Below are 23,109 nucleotides of genomic sequence, written 5' to 3'. Positions count from 1 at the left end.
GCTTCTACAAATTTACCCACTCTTGCAAAGTTCTACAGTTTTTTGGCGTATAATTGTTTATTATAGTCTGTTATCCTTTCTGTTTATGTGGTATCAGTTGTAATGTCTCCTCTTTGATTTCTAGTGTTACTTTTTTGAGTCCCTTTTTTGTTTGTTTGTTTGTTATGTCTAGCTAAAGTTTTGTTAATCTTTTGAGGAAAAAACAGGTTTAGTTTCATTGATCTTTTCTGTTGTCTTTTTATTCTCATTTATTTCTGCTCTGATCTTTGTTATTTCCTCCCTTCTACTAACTTTAGGCTTGGTTTGTTCTTTTTTTAGCTCCTTGAGGTGTAAATTTAGGTGGTTTGTTTGAGATCTTTCTTGTTTCTTGGTGTAGGCAGCTTATTGGTATGAACTTCCTTCTTAGAAGTGCTTTTGCTGCATCCCATAAATTTTGACATACTTTCTTTACATTTTAATTTGTCTCAGGGTACCTTTATTTCTCTTTTGATCTCTTCTTTGATCCAGTGATTGTTCAGTAGTATGCTGTTTTATCTCCACATATTGTGAGCCTTCCAATTTTCTTCTTGTAATTGAATTTTAGTTTCACACTGCGATTGGAAAAGATGCTTGATAGGATTCCAATCTTAAATATTTTGAGACTTGTTTTGTGATCTAACATATGATCTGTCCTATAGAATATTTGTGTGTGCTTGAGAAGAATAGGTATTCTGCTGGTGTTGGATGGAATGTTCTGTAAATGTCTGTTAAGTCCATCTGGTCTAATGCATCACTTCAGCCCCATATTTCCTAATTTTCTGTCTGATCTATCCATTGCATAAAATGGGGCATTGAAGTCTCCAACTATTATTGTATTGCTGTCTGTTTCTTCCTTCAAATCTATTAATATTTATTCTATATATTTAGGTAATTCTATGTTGGGTGCATAAATATTTACATTTGTTATATCCTGTTGTTGGATTGACCCTTAATATTATACAGTGACCTTCTTTGTTTATTACACTCTCTGGATAGAAGTCCATTTTGTTTAAGTATAGCTACTCCTGCTTTCTTTTTGTTCCATCTCCATGGAATATCTTTTCCCATCCCTTCACATTGTCTGTGTATGTCCCTAAAGCTGACATGAGTCTCTCGTAATCAGCACGTAGTTGGGTCTTCTTTGTTTTGTTTTGTTTTCATCTGTTGAGCCACTGTATGTCTTTTCATTGGAAGATTTAGACCATTTACATTTAAAGTAATTATGGATATATGTGAACTTAATGTCATTTGGCTAATTGTTTTCTGGCTAATTAATTTCTGTAAATTGTTTTGTAATTTAATTCCTTTAGTCCTTCCTTCTTGCTCTCTTCCTTTGTGATTTGGCAATTTTCTGTAGTGGTTTATTTAGATTCCTTTCTTTTTATCTTTTGCATATCCAATGTAGATGCTTTGTATTTACCATGAGGCTTAAATAAAACACCTCATAGTTACACAGTCTCTATTTTAAACCGGTAAGAACTTAATTGAATGCATACTAAAGCTCCACATTTTTACTCTTCCCCTAAGCCTTATGTTTTTGATGTCACAATTTACATCTTTTTACCTTGTGTAACTATTAACAAATTATTGTACTTAACGTTTTCTGCTTTTGTCTTTTAACCTTCACACTAGATTTATAAGTGACCTATCACCATCACAGTATTAGAGTATTTTCAATTTATGTATTTACCTTTACCAGTGAGATTTATAATTTCATATATTTTCCTGTTACTAGTTACCATTTTTTCTTTTCAGCTTGAAGGAGTCCCTTTAACATTTCTTGTAAAGCTGGTTGAGTGATGATAAGCTTCAGTTTCTGTATCTGGAAAGCTCAATCTCTCCATCAGTTCTGAAGGACAACTTCACTGGGTAGGCTATTCTTGATTGGCAGGTTTTTTTCTTTTAGCAATTAAAATGTATCATTCCACTCTCTTTTGCCCTGCCATATTTCTGCTGAATAATCTCATAATCTAATAGCGGTTCCCTCATAAGTAACAAATTGCTTTTGTTATTCTGACTTTAAGATTGTCTTTAACTTTTGACAATTCATTTAATGTGTTGGTGTGGGTGTTTTGGGATTAACTGAAACTTTTTGGTTTTCTTGGATCTGGATGTCAATTTCATTCCCCAGATTAGGGATATGTTCAGACATTTTTTCTTTGAATAAGCTTTCTGCCCCCTTATCTCTTTCTTCTTATGAGATCCCTATAATGCAGATATTGGTCCCATGAGTCTCATAAGCTGTCTGCACTCTTTTTCATTCTTTTTTTCTTTTCTCTTCTCATTATGCTGATTCCATGCTCTACAAGTTCACTCTTTCTTCCTGTTTCATCTATCAAATCTGTTTTGAATCCTCTATTGAATTTTTCAGTTCAGTTTTGTATTCTTCAGCCTTGTGATATGTTTGGTTCTTGTTTTCTCTTTGTTGAAATATTCACTTTGTGCATGTGTTATTCTGACCTTGGTGAGCATCTCTATAACCATAATTCTTAACTCTTTATCAGATAAATCACTAATCTCCAAGGTCTACTTCTAGATTTTTCTCTTGTTATTCTATGTGGAACAGGTTTCTGTATTTCTTCATTTTCCTTGACTCCCTGTGTTGCTTTCTGTGTATTAGATAACATAGTTGGAGGTGTGCCAAGTTCTGTAAGTGTCTTAAAGGGAAGGATCTTAGCATCTAGATACAGACTGACAGGAAGCTGGACCCTCAGGCAGAAGCTTTTAAATTATTTAAGTATCCATCTTTCATGGAACTGTGAGCTGGGTGTTTGCTTCTTCTCCACTGAACCCTGGGGGAGTAGCTAGTTAAGAATTGTTTCTGTTTAGCTACAGTTCCAGTGATGTTGGTGATTTGGATTGGGCTACATACAGGGAGAATGCAGCCATGGTGTCTGCTGGCTTTCCTGGTCTCTGAGTAGGATGGAGTCTCTCCCTAGGTGTGAAATAGATTAGAAGCCTGACCTTTACACTACAGCTTTTAAGATACGCAGATAGTGTTCCCTCTCTCACTGTGTCTCTGTCAAATAAATAAATGAATTAAAAAAAAAAATAGGCAGGCCTCTGTCACGGAAAGACTGAGATAAGGGCATTTTTGCCTACTGATTCTTTCTTGAGCCCTGGGCATATAGCTGGTTTAAAGCTGTTTCTTTGTTAGCCATAGTCTTGTTCAACCCACAGACAAAAGCCCTGCTGGCCACCAGTGCCAGGCTATCAAGGACTGTGTCGTCTGGGTGGCAGCTACAAGAGCTCCTGCACCTGGTATGTGTGCCAGCCCCTTGGAGGAAGACACGAGTGACTTAGAGCAAAGGAGAGTGCAGAAATAATACCTGCTGGGCTCAGAAAAGATAGCAGTGTGTTCCTAAATCAGCAACCAGACTTTCAGGCTGCAGCTTGTAAGATACGCAAAGAAGCCTCGGGAAAGACTGGGAGGGAAATGCGCGTTTTTCTCTGCTGCCTCTGGTGGGTTATCTACAGTAAATCCAAGCCAGTTAAGAACCATTCTTTGCTGTAGTCTCATGGGTCCTTTGGGCACCAGGCTTGTTGGCTTTCAAACCTAGGTGTTTCAGGGGCTCATCCCTCAGAAGTCTTAAAAATTGGGACATTAGATGTTGCATCCACACCCTTCAGTCCTCTGGGAGTATATGTAAGTTCCTTCCTGATTGTTCGCTGCTGTGCCAGAAGTGGAGCTTATGGCAAGTGTCTCTAAACCTCTCCAACCCCTTTTGGGGTGGGGTGGGGGTGGGGGTGTGTGTGTGACCGTGTCAGTTTCTCAGCTAGTGTCTGGGTTTCTTTCAGAAGGAATTGTTCCATGTGTAGCTGTAGATGTGGTGTATCCATGGGAGGACATGCATTCAGGAGCCTCCTGTGTCACTGTCTTAGCCAGAACTTCATTTATCTTAAAACTCAGTAATTAGGTGCAGATACATTTAAGGTTGGTACATCTTCTGGACTTACTATATCTTTTGTTATGAAATATCCATCTCTAGTAATACTTGCCTTGAAGTCACCTTTCTCTTTAGTGTTTGCATCCTACGTCTTTGTCTTTCTTAATCCTTTTTTAACCTATGCGTGTCTTTATATTTTCCTGTCTTTTTAAACACAATATTGTTGAAGCTTGCTTTTTATCCAGTATGATATTTGCATTTAAATTGGTGATGCTTAATCTATTTACATAATTTGTGGTTGGGTTAAGGTCTGTTACCATGTTTTTCCTCTTTGTCCCATTTTTTTTTTTCTCCTTTGCATTAATCAAGTATTTTTTAATATTCTTTATTGCTTCTGTTGGCTTTATAACTACACCATTTACATTTTCTTAATATTTGCTGGAAGGATATACATTCTTTACTTAATACAGCCTACCTTAAATAACATACCACTTATGCCTGTATAATGTATAGGTCAGATATGTGTACTCCACTTATCCCTTTATTTATGGTGTAATTATATATTTTACTTCTACATGTCCTAAATCTTAGTTTTTTAAATTTTGCTTTAAATTTTTTAAATACTCGGGCGCCTGGGTGGCTCAGATGGTTAAGCGTCTGCCTTCGGCTCAGGTCATGATCCCAGGGTCCTGGGATCGAGTCCCGCATCGGGCTCCCTGCTCCTTGGGAGCCTGCTTCTCCCTCTGCCTCTCTCTCTCTGTCTCTCATGAATAAATAAAGAAAAAATCTTTAAAAAAAAAAAATAATAAAATAAAATAAAATAAATTTTTTAAATACACTATTAATAATTTTCCTTTCAAAAGTTAATTGGAAATAGAGCTACCCTACGACCCAGCAATTGCACTACTGGGTATTTACCCTAGATACAAATGTAGTGATCCAGAGGGGCACCTGCACCCCAGTGTTTATAGCAGCAATGTCCACAATAGCCCAACTATGGTAAGAGCCCAGATGTCCATCGACAGATGAATGGATAAAGATGTGGTGTGTGTATATATTGAATATAATGGAATATTACACAGCCATCAAAAAATGAAATCTTGCCATTTGCAATGACTTGGATGGAACTAGAGGGTATTATGCTAAGCGAAATAAGTCAATCAGAGAAAGACCGTTAACCATATGATCTCACTGATATGTGGTATTTAAGAAACCAGGCAGAGGATCATAGGGGAAGAGAAGAAAAAACAAAACAAGACAAAACCGGAGAGGGAGACAAACCATAAAAGACTCTTAATCATAGGAAACTAACTGAGGGTTGCTGGAGGGGAGGGGGGTAGAGGGATGTGGTAACTGGGTGATGGACATTGGGGAGGGTATGTGTTATAATGAACACTAGGTATTATATAAGATTGATGAATCACAGACCTGTACCCCTGAAACAAATATGTTAATTGAATTTAAAGTTAATTGGATTTTAATTTAGGCACTAGAAAAATAGTATTTATCATTTCTGGCACTTTCCCTCATGAAGGTATGTTTCATCAGGTATCATGTACCTTCAATGTGAAGAATTTCCTTTAGTATTTTGTGTAGTGCAGGTCTTCTGAAATCAAATTTTCTCAGCTTTCATTAAATTTAAAGGATATAGAATTTTATGTGAAGATCAGCATTTAGACTTTTAGTTTGACAGTTTTTTAAGCACTATGAAGACATTTGTCCATTTGTACATTTCTTCTGGTCATTTGTTCGTTCTTACCATTTTTCCCTGCTGCCTTTTTTCCTTTTAAAATTTCTCATCTTGTTTTCCAGCAGTTTGATAATGATGTGCATAGGTGTGATTTCCTTTGTATTTATCTTGTTTGCAGTTTGAGTTTCTTGGATCTGTGCATTGCTTATTTTTTAAATCAAATCGGGAAAATTTTCAACTTTTATTTCTCCACATATATTTTTCTGCCCTAATCTCTCTCCCTCTCCTTCTGGATTCCAGCTGTCCGTGTTAGATCACTTGCTATTTATATGTTATTAAGTCTGCTCATTTTTTAAATCCTTTTAACTCTGCTTCAGTTTAGTTTCTAAAGATGAAGTTCACATACTCAGACTGCCTAAATCTTTTTTTTTCAAACCCCAAAGAGTCTGCTTTTTAAACATTTTTTTTGAGAGCTAGACTTTTAAGGGATGAAGGAGACATCCATGGAATGAATAACTAGTCAGATATTTAGTGCTTCCCCCACCGCCTGAATAGCTAGTTGATACTGAATAAAAGATTTAGAATTATGGGACAGAAATTGGTTAAGAGTACAAGAGTATAGTATATCAGAGAAAAGGCTATAATGTTATCTGTATCCCAGAAGAGCTAGGTTGGAGGGAGAAATGAGGGTTGTTTACTACAGGTGAAATTATTCACCAGGTTTATTTAGGCCCTTACTGAAGCTTTATTTTCCCTAAAGTTGTTTTTTTTTTTTGATGAATACTTTCATTACAAAAATGCTATCATTTGGATAAGAGCAAACTTTTGAGACACAAGGAGATGTTAACAGTTCTCAATTTTATAAAAACATCCAGCCCAACTCATTCAGAGCTCAAAAGGACAAGCAAGAGTGTGCTCAATCATATGCAGTCAGAGGATGTTTATAACCATTTCAATAGGTGTGAAATTTGAAAGTTACAATTATAGTTAACTAAAACTGGATTACATCATTTCTAATCCAAACTAAATCAAGACATGACACATATCGAGTGTAAGAATTCAATTCATCTGAAACAGCTACTTGTAAAGTGTATTATAAACACTGATGTTTTAAGGTGAATTATGATCCTGTAAGCATATAACACTGCAACTGGACAGAAAAATATTGACATTTTAGTCTTTTTATACTAAAGAAAAAGGAATAGACATTCAATAAACACATTCCAGATGAAGTAAGTTTTACAAAAAAAAAAAAATGAAGGCTGAGAAATTAAATTTGCCATGAAGAACTTCAGAAATCACTTTTTTGCCTAACACTACAAATGCTGGAGACGTCGGTGAAAATATAGACATTAAGCACATCTAAATAAATATAAATCAAGATAGGGCATATAATTCAATAAATAACGATAGGATAAGCTACTATGTCATCTCCAATGAACAGATTTCAAAGTAATCAGCATTGGAATGGAAAAGAAAGACAGTTTTTAACCTTAAGTAATTCTAGCAGTACCCAAACATACTTAAATACTTATTACAATATTATAAGTATTTATGCCCAAATGTTAGTTTTAATGACAGAAACTCAATATTCACACAGGGATAAGTAGTTTCATTCACAATTTATTGAATTGCAAATTAGGTTGTTACGTGAGTTAGAGAATAAATCTCCAAAAATATCTTGGCAGGTTCCTGAATGTCTAAGTGTATGCCAACATTATTGGACTATTTAAATTATTAGAAGCTAAGAATATGAAGTACTTATCAAGGTTTCAACAATAAAAATATTTTTTTAAAATACCACATTTGGTAATAAATTAGATTTATAGAAATTGATAATTCAAAATAAATTAAACCTGAGTTGTAAATGCCTCCTAACCTGCCCACCCCCAGCATACATAACTTATATCACATTTTCTTTTAGACCAGTGTGCCTCAAACTTTAGTAAGCATACATATTCCTTGAGGATCTCATTAGATGCAGTTTGATTCACTAATTCTGTTGTGGGGCCTGAGGGTCCACATTTCTAACAAGCTACAAATGAAGCTAATGCTGGTCTTTAGCCCACCCTTGAGCAGCAAGGTGGACCGAAAGTATAGTGAAGATTTCTGGCCTAATATACTGTATGGTTTTATAGATTACTCAAGGCTGTAAGATTTTGGAATCAAACATAGCCACAAATGATCACAAAAAGTAAGTCTTGGAGGAAAAGAATGTTTTAGTTAAGTGAAAGCTTAAAGTAGACCAAATTGGCAGTGTTTCCCAGACACCTCTGATACAATATAAATCAGAACACCAAGTTCTTGTAACTTTAAATAGTTACTATAGCTTGAGGCTCTCTTCCACAGTTCATTCAAGTCCAGAAAATTCAAGCCAGTACACTGCAAAGCCACTATGAAAAATCTTTAATGGTTAACTGTCCATATAAATTACTTATAAACTCACTTTAAGCTATTCCATCTCCTCCTCCTCTTTCAACAAATAAATGTTTTTTTTTCTGTCTTGTAGCTAAACAGCGTGTCACACCCAGTGCCCCTCCCTTTAAAAATCGAACAAAATTGTCTCCAACCAAAGGACCCAATGCAAAAAGGTTGGCTTCTTTAACACATTCGTAGGTATATGCATCTATTTCCACAGGATTACTCTTACATGTGATTGGCTGGCTTGAGTTATGGCCCAAGTAACAGCCTTGTTCCTTCAGAAAAGACAGATTGGGATGAGAACCTATGAGTACTACTGCTGCAGAGAGCTTAAATATTTTTTTCAATCCAGAGAGGCTTTGAAGAATGCATTTCATGTCCGACTTAAAGGAAAGCACATGGTGCTCAGGAAAACTGGTATAATCAGATAAAAGATTGGAGTCTACAGAATATGACTGAGTACACATCATATGATAGACTTTATGATATTCTGGATAAAGCTTTTTGGGAAGCTGTTTGAAAATTAAGCTTGGATCAGTTACTCGTCTGCGAAACACATGAATCACAGGAATATTATTGTTGTAAGCACACAGTACTGCATCAGCTGCAGTAAGCCCAGAACCTACAATTAACACTGGATCCACTTTGCCACGCAACTTTCCTTTGCTTATAGCAGCTCCAAATTCAGGCATTGAATGAAACACAAAAGGAAAATCTTCCCCTTCAATTTCCAGATGGGCAGGAGAATCCAATGTTCCAGTTGCCAGAGCTACATTCTCAGCAAAGAGACAGAAGGGAACATGGGAACCATCCGCTATTCGCTGATAACCCCTGATTTCCCAATTCCTCTTGATAAATTTAGACTTCTCTATCTGTAAATGCTGTGTTGAAATATTTCTGTCTTGTCCATCATCATCATCTTGATCTCTGTAGAGTCTTGATACAGAGGTGATATAAGTATTCTCTCTGAAATTCTTCTGAAGACCCATGACTTTTACATAATGTTTATAGTAGCGAGCTATTTCCTCTGGCATAACTCTATCTCCTTTTAGGTTCCTAAAAAAGGAAAAGGAAAAATATCCTATGAGAAAAGTACTGTGATAGTTTCCATGATTATTCCTGCTCCTCCTAGTAAGCTATTATAAACCATCTTTTTAATTCCTTTGGACTGTCTTAGCTGTAAATTATCCTTTCACAAAGAAAGTAAGTTTTCTTTAGTTAAAAATGTTAAAGAATGAGTTTTATCAATAGAAGTCCCATGAGAGTAGAAACTGTATTTTAATGCATCTGTTTCCCCAGTGCCTTGCACAGGATCTGTTCAAATTAGCTACCTTTATCAAGAAATTTATTAAATAAATGAATTAAAATGTGGAAATACACTTTTATAGTCTTATCTCACAACTAAATAATTCAGTCTATATACTATTCACTCTACATACTGTAAAAGACTGAACTAGATTATAATTGAGATTCTGCACGTCTAACTATAGTATATATAATTCTTAATATACATGATTTTGACATGATTTTTCATGAGTTGCTCTTTTCCTAATGACTGAAAATTCACATCTGTCTTCTGAAAAAAATCATCTTAATCTAAGTACATAAAACATTTGTGTTTTCCTGTTCATAAGGAAATCTATAAATACAGTAATGTACTTTTTTCATAAAGAGCAGTTTCTTTCATTTTCCACTTGAACTTTAAAGCAGTAGGCATTAATACACCTAAACCCTGGGCCCCAATTAGAAGTAGCAGTAAAAACATACCTAATAATTTCACATAATTCATTACAAATTATAACTGGATATTCATAAAAGTTTTCTTAAAATTTAAGATTTAAAATATGTTAACTCACTTTTTACAGAAACCCTATGTAGCAGTTAATACTATCATAATCTCCATTTTATAAATGAGGAAATTAACAGCTAGTTTAAGTTACTTGACCATGGTCACAACATTAGAAGTCAGAGTCAGGATTCAAGAGTCAGTCTTTCAAGATCTAATAGTCAACACTATGCAAAGGCAGGAAGTGAAGTCAATATTTAATCACAAGATTCTTTTTCACATATTACTTCAATATACAATATGCCCAATGTAAAAGGATGAACACTTCTAGCACATTAAAAAAATCATAAAGCTTCCCCTTTTTTACCCGTTATCACAAAAGGAAGAATATTAAGCAATTTTTCACTTGCTTGCTTATGAAAATCAAGAACTTGTACAACTTGCCTGATTTTACTACTTTTCATTTCAAACCCATATAAAATTCATTTTTAAAAAATCCAAAAGGGATTGGGGCACCCGGGTGGCTCAGTCAGTTAAGCGGCTGCCTTCGGCTCACGTCATGACCAAGGGTCCTGGGATCGAGCCCTGCATCGGGCTCCCTGCTCGGCGGGAAGCCTGCTTCTCCCTCTCCCACTCCCCCCTGCTTGTGTTCCCTCTCTCGCTGTGTCTCTGTCAAATAAAATATTAAAAAAAAAAAAAAATCCAAAAGGGGGGTGGCCTGGCTGGCTCAGTCAGAAAAGCACGTGATTCTTGATCTCGGGGTCATGAGTTCAAGTGCTGGGATTACTTAAATAAAACTTAAGAATATCTGAAGGGTTTAATCTCAATGACTCATGCTGGCCTGAATTTGTTCTCCTTAAATCTTCTCAAATTAAGGATAATTTCTATGGGGTAATATGGTTTCTATCTAAAAGGAAGTCAAGCACTCAAATGTGTACAACCCTGTTCTAACAAAGGTTAAGTAACTTCCCTGCTTTGCTTTATTGTTTCGGTGAGCAAATTAGATTCTCTGTATTAGCAATTCCTATCTAATTTAATACTACTGTTCTTGAAAATAAGGCTTTACGGGGCGCCTGGGTGGCTCAGTCGTTAAGCATCTGCCTTCGGCTGAGGTCATGATCCCAGGGTCCTGGGATCGAGCCCCGCATTGGGCTCCCTGCTCAGCGGGAAGCCTGCTTCTCCCTCTCCCACTACCCCTGCTTGTATTCCCTCTCTTGCGGTCTCTCTGTCAAATAAATAAAATCTTAAAAAAAAAAAGCTTTTCATATTACTTTACATTTTAGGTATTTTTCCCCAAATAAATTCATATTCTTCCAAGTAGAGCTTTCTTCTTACTTCTATTTTCATATTTCTTAATAAATATTTACCTCTATAGTAGCCAGTAGGGTAACCAATCACATCACAGATTCTGGCTTACTCCATCATTCTAAATTATTAATCATATGCACTCTTCTACTCTGAAAGCCAAACACTATAGGTATATATACATGAGATATCCATACACAAACTTGTATATCGACTGATAAGAATAAGTAAGTGTAGAAAGGATTTGTGGGTGGATGAGAAATTAGAGTGGTTTAATAGGAAAGTGGGATAAATCCATAATTAACAAAAGCAAAGGAACCCCATCTGTCTTATAATCTCTCTCTAAATGGAAATTAGCTCATGATCACTGCTACAAAGAGGTTTTATTTGAAAGACATACTATTCCTCTAAGACAGAATCACAAATATTTTGAAATTTGCTGAGGGACTTTCTCATTGTACATCAAAGAACTGTAACAGTTTGATCTTTACCTTCGTTTGCTAGATACCCAATCTTTAAATTTAAGTCCAGGTAGCTCCATCCAATTTCCAAAGCTGATTGTCAACATGGAACCTTCCATATTCTATTTGAATAAAAAATGCACAAATACATTTAAGCAGTGACAGGGATTTTTAAAAAGCCAAATCCATCTTCATTCACTATAATTAAGAATCTGGATAAGGAGAGCTGAAAGAAGTTCTAAGTGGTTGTGTAAATTATAAATACTTTTATCATTTTGTAGAATCTATATTCCTTCTTTCATAAAGTTATACACTTATAAAACAAGTTTATAATATTGCCAGATGCCTATACAATGTTAATAGCTTCAGCCTATAATAATATAATCCAGGTATAGAATATGTTAGAGGAACAAATCAAATCAGTATTTTCACTTTTTAAACAAAAGGAAAAAAGTTCATTAATTTCTAACACTTTAGATGTAGATCCATTTTAATATTAACAAATTTTTTAAAAAATGTGCAGCAGAACAGCTTTTCCCCCTCCATCAATTATAATTACAAAGTCAGAGCTTGGATACAGCAACATCTCATTCTAAAACTAGGGAAAGCAGCAGTGGTTACCTGATTAAGAACAGACTCACTGCTGAAGCTAATGCTGCCTTTGAGGACGTGAGCCCTTCAGGCTCCCCTGTCCTACTTCTTTCTGCTTTGCTCACTACAAAGCAACAAAAAGCCCAAGGGCCAACAGCACCTGTCCCAATGACCTCAATGATCTCTTTCAACCAACTCTTTTAGGCTATGGCTGTTTCTTAACTCTTCTTGCCCTGCTTCTATACAACCCAGCACTGGGAATGGTACTTATAGTTATTATTACTAACATTTCCAAGCACTTACTATGTGCTGGGCCTTATGAAGCCTATTATTTGTGACTGTGTAGATCACTCCTGGGAGAGAAGGCAGCAAGGTGCCACTGCTTTGAGGCAGACTGGGCCTGATACTAGGATACGAACCAAGAAGATGGAAAACATCACAAGGGAAACTTAAGAATGTATTATATACAGAAGTTATCTGGAGCTATAATTGTCTCATCTGAAACTCAAAAACCTTAAGGCACAAATATTCCACTTTCAACAATCTAAACTTTATTCCCACGGCACCAGTTCTTCCAGTTAGTTGCGAGCCCCAGTCCCTTGATCTCTTCATTTTTCTCCCAGTCTTCCTTGTTTTCCTTATGCCATAAATTCCTGCGGCCAGGGAGACTATAGTATATTAAGGAACACAAACCTGACAGAAGTACCAGGGGCATAGAGAAAGAGAAGAGAAGAATATTTCTTAAAGGACACAAATGGGCTGTGGGGAATGTACCATTAGGGAGAATATTCCAGGCAGAATAAAGATGTTATGTGAGTTTTATAAAGAGAAAGAACAGTAGTGTCCTTCAAGAAATTAAAAGCAGTTCAGCCTTATGCAGGAAAGTATTAACAGACTTGGGTTGCTTAAATTGTGCACATTACTAAGAAAGGTCTGTCTTTAGGACCTGGCTTTTGGCTGCTTCCTAGGAAACAACCCCTGAGCTCTTGGAATGTTCTACGTGATGAGTGACTTTGTACGCCAGAGGCCTTGGGCCCTGCTGTACCTGTAACTGTACAGTGTGACTTTAAGTTTATCTTAACAATGAGATTTATGGGAAACACCAGCATTTGCTCTGGGAGGCAGAGGAGTCAGTCACGTGGGTGCTGCTTTTCTACATGACTGGCCCCCAGAAGATCCCGGACACCAAGGTGTGGGTGAGCATCCCTGATTGGCAACTCTTTGCACATGTTGTCACAAATCATTGTTGGGAGAATTAAGTGCAGCCCCCTGCAACTCCACTAAAAATGAACATTTAGAAACTGGAGCTTGTCTTCTCCTGGACTTTATTCCATGAACTTTTCCCCTTTAATGATTCTAATCTGTATCCTTTCACCGTAATCAACTATAACCATGAGTACAACACATTTAGGGAGTCCTGTGAATCCTAGTGAATCTACAGTCTGAGTGTGAACCTGGACCCCCAGAAAGAGTATTCTGGAGCATGGAATGTAAGAGAGCAGTAAAGCAAGAAAGCCAAGTAGGGGCTAGATCACCCAGGTACTGGTAAAATACATTAATGAGTTTGCATACTATTCATTAGATGAATTGAGAGCAGCTACAGGGTTTTATGCATGGGTGTAACATTCAAAAGAAAGATAACTCTGGCTTTGGTATGGAGATTATACTGAAGAAGAAAACACTGGAGTAGGAAACCTGTGCCATAATTTGGGTCAAAGATGATGGGGCGCCTGGGTGGCTCAGTCATTAAGTGTCTGCCTTCGGCTAGGGTCATGATCCCGGGGTCCTGGGATCGAGCCCCGCATCGGGCTCCCCACTCGGCGGGAAGCCTGCTTCTCCCTCTCCCACTCCCCCTGCTTGTGTTCCCTCTCTCGCTGTCTCTGTCAAATAAATAAAAAGTCTTTAAAAAAAATTAAAAAAAAAAAGATGATGATGGCCAAATAAAATTACGATGGGGAAAGGTAGGGTGGAAGGACTCACAATATGTTTATGAGAAAGAATGGAGAAAATACAATAATTGGTTTGAAATGGGAGTTGAGGCAAGAACAATCAAGGAAGGTTTTTGGCTTGAGTAACAACATTCCAGGGCTATTACTCCATGATAAGGAAGGGAAGAAATCTGATGATAAAGATGACTGGTTATGTAGGCATGCTGAGTTTGAGAACACCTATAGAATAATCAAGGGAAGGTACCTAGATGAATCTATAAAAGAAAGCAATGTGGGCCAGGGATCCTGATTTGGGAATCACTCAGCATTCACATGCAAGTCACTGACATATATGAGACAAGCCAGGGAGAATGAAGGCAAGACCATGGCTTGGCACAGAGCTTACAGAAGAGTCCACGAGGTAATGGAAAGGAGTGACTATAAGAAAAACAAGGAGATGAAAGGTTCTGAGAATCTAAGAGGGGTATCATCGCTGTCAAATGTTGCAGAGGTCGGGAAAGAAAAATTCTGAGACTATCAAACTGATCAAAAAAGGAAGTTACCAACCTTTAAAAAGCAGAAAAGGCAGTGACAGAAGCTAGAGTGACGTTAGCTAAGGAATAAGAGGCGAAGGCATACAAATAATGGATAGGTGGGGCACCTGGATGGCTCAGTCAGTTAAGCGTATGCCTTCGGCTCAGCTCATGGTCCCAGGATCCTGGGATCAAGCTCCAAGTTGGGCTCCCTGCTTGGTGGTGAGCCTGCTTCTCCCTCTCCTCCCCAGCTCATGCTCTCTATCGCTATCTCTGTCTCTTTCTCAAATAAATAAATAAAATCTTAAAAAAAAAAAAAATGGATAGGTAACTATTTCAAGAAGGTGGCTCTAAAGCAAAGAATACAGATAAGCTAACACATAAAAACTTTTTAATAATAGAAAATAATTTTAGCATATTTATATACTGATAAACAGGAGCTGCCAGAGAAACTTAAGATACAAGAGGGGAAAATCAAATAAGCAATATCCTTGGAGAAGACAGGGGTCCAGAACATAGCTGGAAGGTTAGTCTTAAGATACAAGTGATACCACTTCTACAATAACAGGGGATAAGAAACAAAAAGGTAGCATGAATGCAGATATGTTTGCAGGTGTGAACGCAAAATTATGGAAGTTCAATCCTGATGGATTCTATTTTCTAAGAATCGAGTATTTCTAAGTAGGAGGTGAAAAAAAAAAGGGATAGAGATTTGAGAAGAATATTTAATAAGGAAATATCAAAGGATTTACTAAGTAGTGTTCAGGACCCAAATGAGGTTGGAGAATACTTTTCACAGCTGTCCAACTTTTTTTTTCCTCACACTGTTTAACAGTTTAAGTATGGGAAAAGATAATGTAGACAGTTATATAAAGCTTTTTTTACCAAGCCAGTGTGATAGGACAATGGGTCAAGAGACTACAGAACCCAAGCTGGGTAGGTAAGGAGGTTAAGATCAGAGCCTCAAACCCTCCGTGTTTGAAGATTAGGTTCAGTGTAATTGGGTGATGCAGCTGGAAGAATAAAAAGTTGTGATCATAAAGTAAGGTATTAGTCACAGTGGCGCCCCTGGAGTCAGTATCTAAGGAGGAGAAGAGGAGATCACTGAGAATGAAGAGACTAAGAGGCTAAGGTGTTGCTTCTGTGTCATGTATGTAAAGGTACTCAAGTTGACAATAAAACTTGGGATACAATGGAAAACCATGACTTAAGTGCCACAGATTCAACAACTGAGGGGGGACAATCGGGCAGTCGAGGAGCTACAAGATGACAAGACCTGTTCAAAGGAACGGGGACTTTGACAGAAGAGCGATGGGGAATAAAGAGAACGCCAACCTCACTAGTCAACCTGACAGGACATGGAGCCATGGGGAGTGAACAGACTCCACTTCAGAGGGCTGCAGCGAGAACAGTATCTTCAGGAAAGCAAGATTTCAAGGAAGGGAGTAAAAGTAGCATATAATAATTGAAATGGTTAAGAGTAAACAAAAGCTTGCTTATTAGCAAATGGAGTTTTAGGGATACACTGTTAGAAAGTCTGGAAGTGAGGAGAGTGGTGAGAAACTGGATCACAAGAGAAGCCAAGAACTACACAGAAATGACTATGAGAGGACAAATGACTTAGGGAGCTTACATCCTGAGTAATAACTGAGGTTAACAAGCATGTACGTGAAGCATGGCAGGGGAGAGGGCTGTCTAAAAAGATAGCACTACAGTCAAGAGCTTTAAGATTAAGGTATGGAATGCAGAGGTGGGAGGGAATAAATAATTACACCTGGAAAAGTCAGGTCAATTCATAGAAGTGATGCTTGAAAGATGGATAATAGCTAAAATACCATTTATTTATATCCCTACTCTAGTGGATATCCTATATGATGCATGAAAAAAATTCAGCAAGTTTTAAGTATATTTCAGCTTTACCACTGATTCAAATATGTTTTTAGTAATCAAGGCTTACACATGCTTTAACTTTCCTATATGTAAGGAAAAAATGATATAACACAGATTATTGTCTGTACATTTTTCTAAGCAGGAAAATATAAGTACAATAAAACCTCAGAAATTTAGAGAAGCATTATGCATTATGGCTTTTTCAGGAACTACCATTTAACAATGCTACTCATTAAGAGCACAAATATAAACACTTAAGCCAAAAGGCACAGCATATAATGTTAGTTGCTATCCGTTACCATTAAGGAAATTAACATTAAGAAAGAAGTTGGTGATATATTTAATCTAGAAAGTCCCCCAAATACCCTGAAAGTCACTTATTAAATGTAAATAACTATTTAGACATACAGCATTGCACTAATATAGGAATATTCAACTGAAGTCTGTAATGAAGATCTGATATATAACATTAAAATTCTGATGAAATCCTTATTCATAAAATAGCAAAAATTATTTACCATTTATTTGTATAACAAATGAGCATTCACTACACACCAGATGCCATACAAACAGCTAAGGACACAGGAGAAAAGAAAAATTATTAGTTCCTGACCCCTAAGGAAATGCACTGAATTTTTATGTTAATCAATTCTCTGGTTTAACCCCTGCCATGAACTCAATTTGTGTCACCCCCAAAATCCATATGCTGAAGCCCCAACCCCCAGTGTCATGGTATTTGGAGATAAGGCCTTTGGGAGGTAACCAGGGCTACATGAGGTCATAAGGGTGGTGCCCTCATGATAGGATTAGTGGCTTTATTAGAAGAGGGGCAGAGGAGAGGAAGGAGCATGCACCAAGAAAGGCGCTGTCTGCAAACCAAGAAAAGAGCGCTCACACGAACTGAACAAGCTGGCACCTTGATCTTGAACTTCCCAGCTCCAAACTATGAAATAAATATCTATTGTTTAAGGCACTCAGTCTATGTTATTTCATTATAGCAGCCCAAGCAGATTAATACAACTTCTTTCTTTTACAATCCACTTTTCACTTAAGATATTGAAAACAGGGAAATAATGGGTACTGGCCTGAAATACTGTGTGAGATTTTATAAAGTCTGAAATGAATTTAAAACTTTTTACTATGCAAAACATTGTTGCAGTATTTTCTATATAGTTATTGTAAAATAGTACAGAGAAGCTTATTCTAAGACTGTGCTGGTAATCAAATTTGGCTTAACTTCTCGTAACCCGTATTTTATTGAACACCATTAAAATTCTCAGATAAAAATGTGGTAAATGTATATAATGTATGATAACGTTGTATATCATGTTTCAAAATTCAAATGGTCTTATCAAGATGACATATAACAACTCACATACACTATAAAATGCGAAGAAAAACATACTCACATGCCAAGCTCCACCAGGTGGACCTTTACCAAGAACTAAGTGAGGGATGTAATGATGTTGTTCTAATTTCCAATGCAAAACGGATGGATAATCATAACCAAAGTCAGCATCTGGATGAAGAAGTGTGTCAAAAAGTATTGCAACTGGATTGGATGATCGGCCCTCAAGGCCCTCAGACAAGTATTCTAAGTCCTGAATGAATTTTTCAAAAAAAGAAAGAAAAAAGGTAGAGTTTGAAGGAAAAAAACAAAAACAAAAACAAAAAAAACCTTAGCTGGTACAATAGTGAAAGCCATCACTCTAATCCAGCATTTCCTAGGTAGTGTTGCTATAAAACACTGATGTTCCCTGAGACCTTAACAGATTCTTTGGTCAAATGAATATAGGAAAAGACTGGATTTCAACAAAACTAATCAGATCCTTTTACTGCAATTCTTGAAGATGCATTTAAAATACATTAATATGCCTTAAAAGGTCTACTGTAACATTCCAATAACAAAAAGCAGCACTTCCCAAACTTATTTGAACACAGAGCACCTATTAAAACTCCCGCCAGGAAATAATTTGGGAAATTTGAGTATTTAAAAAAAAAAAAAAAAAAGCAAAAAGATTGACATGTAAGAAATACCTGATCAACAATGGAAAGATGTCTTGCTTCTTCTAATTTACTATGTAAGATTGTATTTGGATGTATTGCTTCTGATGATAAATATGGTCTGTAGCCTGATAACATATAAGAAAGGCAGATTCCTGAGGGTCCATTTCCTATTTAAAAAAAAAAAAAAGAGGTGGAGAGGTACATCATGTGTCTTAATACTCTTATTCCTTGGCTTTTCTCAAAGATGCATTTTCTCCCTTACCAATTTGTCTTCCTTCTCTAACTCTTAAAACCAAGTATTCATAAGATACTGACTTTTGTCTTCTCTGTTTTCTTTTGGTAGTCTCATCTACTTGAAGCTTTAAGTCTCTATGCTACTGACCCCAAATTAGACCTGTAGGCTGACCTCTTGCCCAAAAATACATCCCACATTTCCATATGCCACTGCTTCACTCCACCTAGTCGAACCACCAAATAATTTAATCACAATGTGTCCAAAAGCATATTCATGAGTTCCTTCATTTAGGTGTCCTCTCCTTTAAATCCCATCCCCTCTCAAAGTCTGGTGCTAAGAAAATCCTAAATTAATCAGGTTCTGATTCTAAATCTATTTAGTCACTATATCCATTCAGTTGTCTTTTGTTAGTGTCACTCCAAGACAAAAGTCTCTTGTTCATACTAAAGATACACCTATTCCAAAATCATTTCACATTCTACATTCAGATGAATTCTGATAAAACAAGGTCCTCATCATACTACCCCCTCCAATTGGAAAGCTTTAATTGCTTGCTTCTGATTACCCAGTGCTCACCATGTTCTGGTCTCAATCACCTTTACAGACCTATCTCCTAAGAGTGTCTTCCTACATTTTTATATGCTTAAACTAAAACCAAACTGGATTTTTTGTTGAACCCTGGTGAACTAGCTCCATTTCTGTAGTTCCTTTAGTCTAGGTTTTCACTTCTCTATTATCTCCATCTACCAAAAATTTAATCCAACTGGGATAACTGCTAGCCTCAGGAAGAAAATTCTGTTCCATTCTCTAATATTTTGCCCCAAATAAAAGAAGCTCAAAGATGTAAATATGAAAAGTAAAATCCAAGAACACTGGAAAATGTATTGCTACTTCTACTTATAATACTGAAGTGGGAAGCCTTTAAGCATGACACAAAATTCAAAAGACAGAAAGGAAAGTAAACCATTTGCCTTCATAAAAATTAAAAACAAATGAGAAATAGTGGAAGTTAAGATCTGAGGCAAATAGTTAATTTCCTTGAATCAAAAACAAAGACAAAACTAAAGAATAAATATCATATGATAATATCAATACAGATAAAAGATACAGAAAAAGCATTTAACAAAATCGAACAACTATTCATAATAATAATAAAAAAAAACTCCATAAACTCAGAGGGATACTTCCTCAAGTTGGTAAATTTCTACAGTAAACCTACAACTAACATCATACTTCATGGTGAAAAACTAGATGCCTTCCCTCCAAGATCAAGAACAAGACAAGGATGTCTCTTCCCATTATTCCTATTCAACACACACCATGATAAAAGTCATAGTTAATGCAGTAAGAAAAGGAAATAAGAGACTTAGAAAGAAATAAAACTGTCTTTGTTCATAAAAGCCATGATTTCTATGTAGAAAATCCCAAAGAATGGACCAAAAAACTCCTAGAACTAACATCAAGATTGCACAATACAAGGTTATATGCAAAAGCCACTTTCTTTCCTATATACCAGCAATGAACAGGTGGCATTTGAAATTAAATATACAATACTGCTTAATCTATGCATGTGCCCACACACACCCCCACACCCACACACAAATACCTGCGTATGAATCCAACTATATATATTTAAGATAACTATATATATAAGATGCATACAAGGAAAACCACAAAACTCTGATAAAGATGATCTAAATAGATGCTCATGAATAAGAAGATTTGATATTGTTAAGATGTCAGCTCTTCTCAACTTCAGCTACAGATTCAATGCAATCCAGGTAAAAATCCCAGCAAGTTACTCTGTGGATACCAACTAATTCTGAAGTTTGAATGGAAAGGCAAAGACCCAGAATAGCAAACACAATACTGAAGCAGCAAGTCAGGACCAACATCATCCAAACTCAAGTCTTCCACTAAACTACAGTCAACAAGACAATGTGGAAATTATTGAAGAGGAGACAAATCAATGGAACAGAAGAGAGCAGAGAGAGATTCTCACAAATACAGTCAAACTAGTCTTTGACAAAGGGGCAAAGGCAATCCAATGGAGAAAGGAGAGTCTTTTCAACAAATGGTGCTGGAACAAATGGACATCCACATGCAAAAATATGAATCTAGATACTAACCTTTTATCTTTTACAAAAATTAACTCAAAATAGATCACAGACCTAAATACAAAGCACAAAATCATAGAACTTTTAGAAGATAAAATAGGGGAAAAATCTAGGTGACCTTGGGTTTGATAGTAAGTTTTTAGATATAACACTAAAAGCAGGATCATCCATGGAAGGAAAAAACTGATAAACAGAACTTCATTAAAATTTAAAATTTCTGCTCTGCAAAAAACACTATTAAGAGAGTGAAAAGATGTCACACTGGGAGAAAATATTTGCAAAACGTAACATATACAAAGAACTCTTGAATCTCAACCATAAGAAAATAACCTAATCAATTAAAAAGTACAGAAAGGATATGAACAGGCATTTCAAAGATACACAAATAAATAAGCATATGAAAAGATGCTCATCATGTATGATTACAGCACTGCAAATTAAAACAATGAGGTACCACTACACACCTATTAAATGGCTAAAATCCAAAACACAGACAATACCAAATGCTGACAAAGATTTAGAGAAACAGGAACTCTCATTCACAGTAGTTGGGAATGCAAAGTGATAGAGCCACTTTGGAAGACAGTTTGACAGTTTCTTAAAAAGCTAAACATAGTCTTATGATATGATCCAACAATCACACTCCTAGGTATTTACCCAAATGAGTTGAAAACTCAATGGCTGTGCAAAACCTACACATGCATGTTTATAGCAGCTTTACTCATAATTGTCAAAAATTGTCAGCAACCAAGAAGTCCTTCAATAAGTGCATAAACAAACTCAAACGTCCATACAATGCAACAGTATTCAGTGATAACAAAGAAATGAGCTATCAAGCCATGAAAAGACCTAGACGAATCTTTAAGGTATACTGTTAAGTGAAAGAAGCCAGTATGAAAAGGTTCCATACTGTATAATTCCATGAATATGATATTCTAAATAAATCAAAATTACACAGACAGTAAAAGATCAGTGGTTGCCAGGGGTTGGGGGCTGAGGGACAGGATAAACACATGGAGCAAAGAAGATTTTTAGGGCAGTGAAACTATTCGGTAGGATACCATAATTGGGGATACATGACTTATATATTCAGCAAAACCCACAGAACTATACAACACAAAAAAGTGAACCCTAATGCAAACTACAGATTTTAGCTACAAATAATGTATAATCAGAGGTTCATCAATTATAACAAATGCACCACACCAATGCAAGATACTAATAATAGGGGAAACTGGAGGTGGCAGGAGAACGGGAGTATATGAGAACTCTCTGTACTTTCTACTCGATTTTCATGTAGACCTAAACTGCTCTAAAAAATAAAATCTATTAATTAAAATAAACATTAAATAAATGCAAAATAGTGGGACTTAGGATCTGAGGCAAAGAGCTAAGTTCCTTAAATCAAAAAGAAACAATACTCAACAGACATAGGCAAAAAATACAAACAGGCAGTTTACAGAGAAATACATAGGTGGAATGCTCCTTCACTCCCAAAGACGGTCCCCATCCTAACCCCAAGAACCTGAGAGTGTTACTTTATATAACAAAAGGTAACTTTGTCCATGTGATTAAATTAAGGATCATGAGATCGGGAGAATACCCTGGATCGTAACGGTAGACATCACCTAATTATACCAGTCCTAAAAAGAGAGACTCTTTCCCAGCTTTGGTGACGGGGAAAAGGGACAATGAAAGAAGGTTAAGAGAGAACCCATATTGCAGATTATGAAAATGGAGAAGGGGTCCAGGAGTCAAGAAATGAGAATAACCTATAGAAAATGGAAAAGGCAAGGAAACAAACGTTCTGCCCTAGAGACCCCAGAAAGGGATGCAGTCTTGCTGACATCCTGACTTTAGCCCACAGAGACTAGTGTTGGACTTCTGACCTATAAAACAGTGAGATAATAAACTTACATAGTTTAAAGCCACTATGTTTGTGGAAATTTGTTATGACAGCAACAGAAAACACACATATTAAGGAAATTAGTTCCTTCTCTGCGCTCTGATGGAGTGTCAGTCCAATGTGCATTAGGTTAAGCTACTCACTGGCTAGCTGAAGCAAAACACAGACAGACTGTTTTGGGGAGTGAGGTGGGCAGGTACAGATGATGGTACTTTTTTCTTTTCTGACCTGCCATAGCCAGCGAGAAGAAGAAGAGGGTTCCTTTACTCACGCCAACACACTCAGGATGAAAAACCAGTGTTGGACAGAAGTGAGAAAATGGAACATGAGGAAC

General features: G+C 36.5%; 1 protein-coding gene across 2 annotated transcripts in view; it reads right to left on the bottom strand.

Moving 5' to 3' along the window:
• Positions 1-5,323: 5,323 nt before the first annotated feature.
• The window catches only part of OSGIN2 (oxidative stress induced growth inhibitor family member 2), a 26,358-nt gene continuing 8,572 nt past the window's right edge, over positions 5,324-23,109 (bottom strand). For both annotated transcript variants that reach the window (XM_032421751.1, XM_032421750.1), the window contains exons 3-6: positions 18,548-18,684; positions 17,920-18,111; positions 11,599-11,690; positions 5,324-9,072 (exon numbers count right to left, since the gene is read on the bottom strand). In XM_032421751.1, the coding sequence (XP_032277642.1) occupies positions 8,043-9,072; positions 11,599-11,690; positions 17,920-18,111; positions 18,548-18,684 (1,451 nt within the window). In that variant the 3' untranslated portion in view covers positions 5,324-8,042. The remainder of the gene's footprint in view (positions 9,073-11,598; positions 11,691-17,919; positions 18,112-18,547; positions 18,685-23,109) is intronic.

Source organism: Phoca vitulina, unplaced genomic scaffold (genome assembly GCF_004348235.1).
Source record: "Phoca vitulina isolate PV1807 unplaced genomic scaffold, GSC_HSeal_1.0 scaffold25, whole genome shotgun sequence".
NCBI classification, from domain to species: domain Eukaryota; kingdom Metazoa; phylum Chordata; class Mammalia; order Carnivora; family Phocidae; genus Phoca; species Phoca vitulina.
This window is presented reverse-complemented; position numbering and strand designations above follow the sequence as displayed.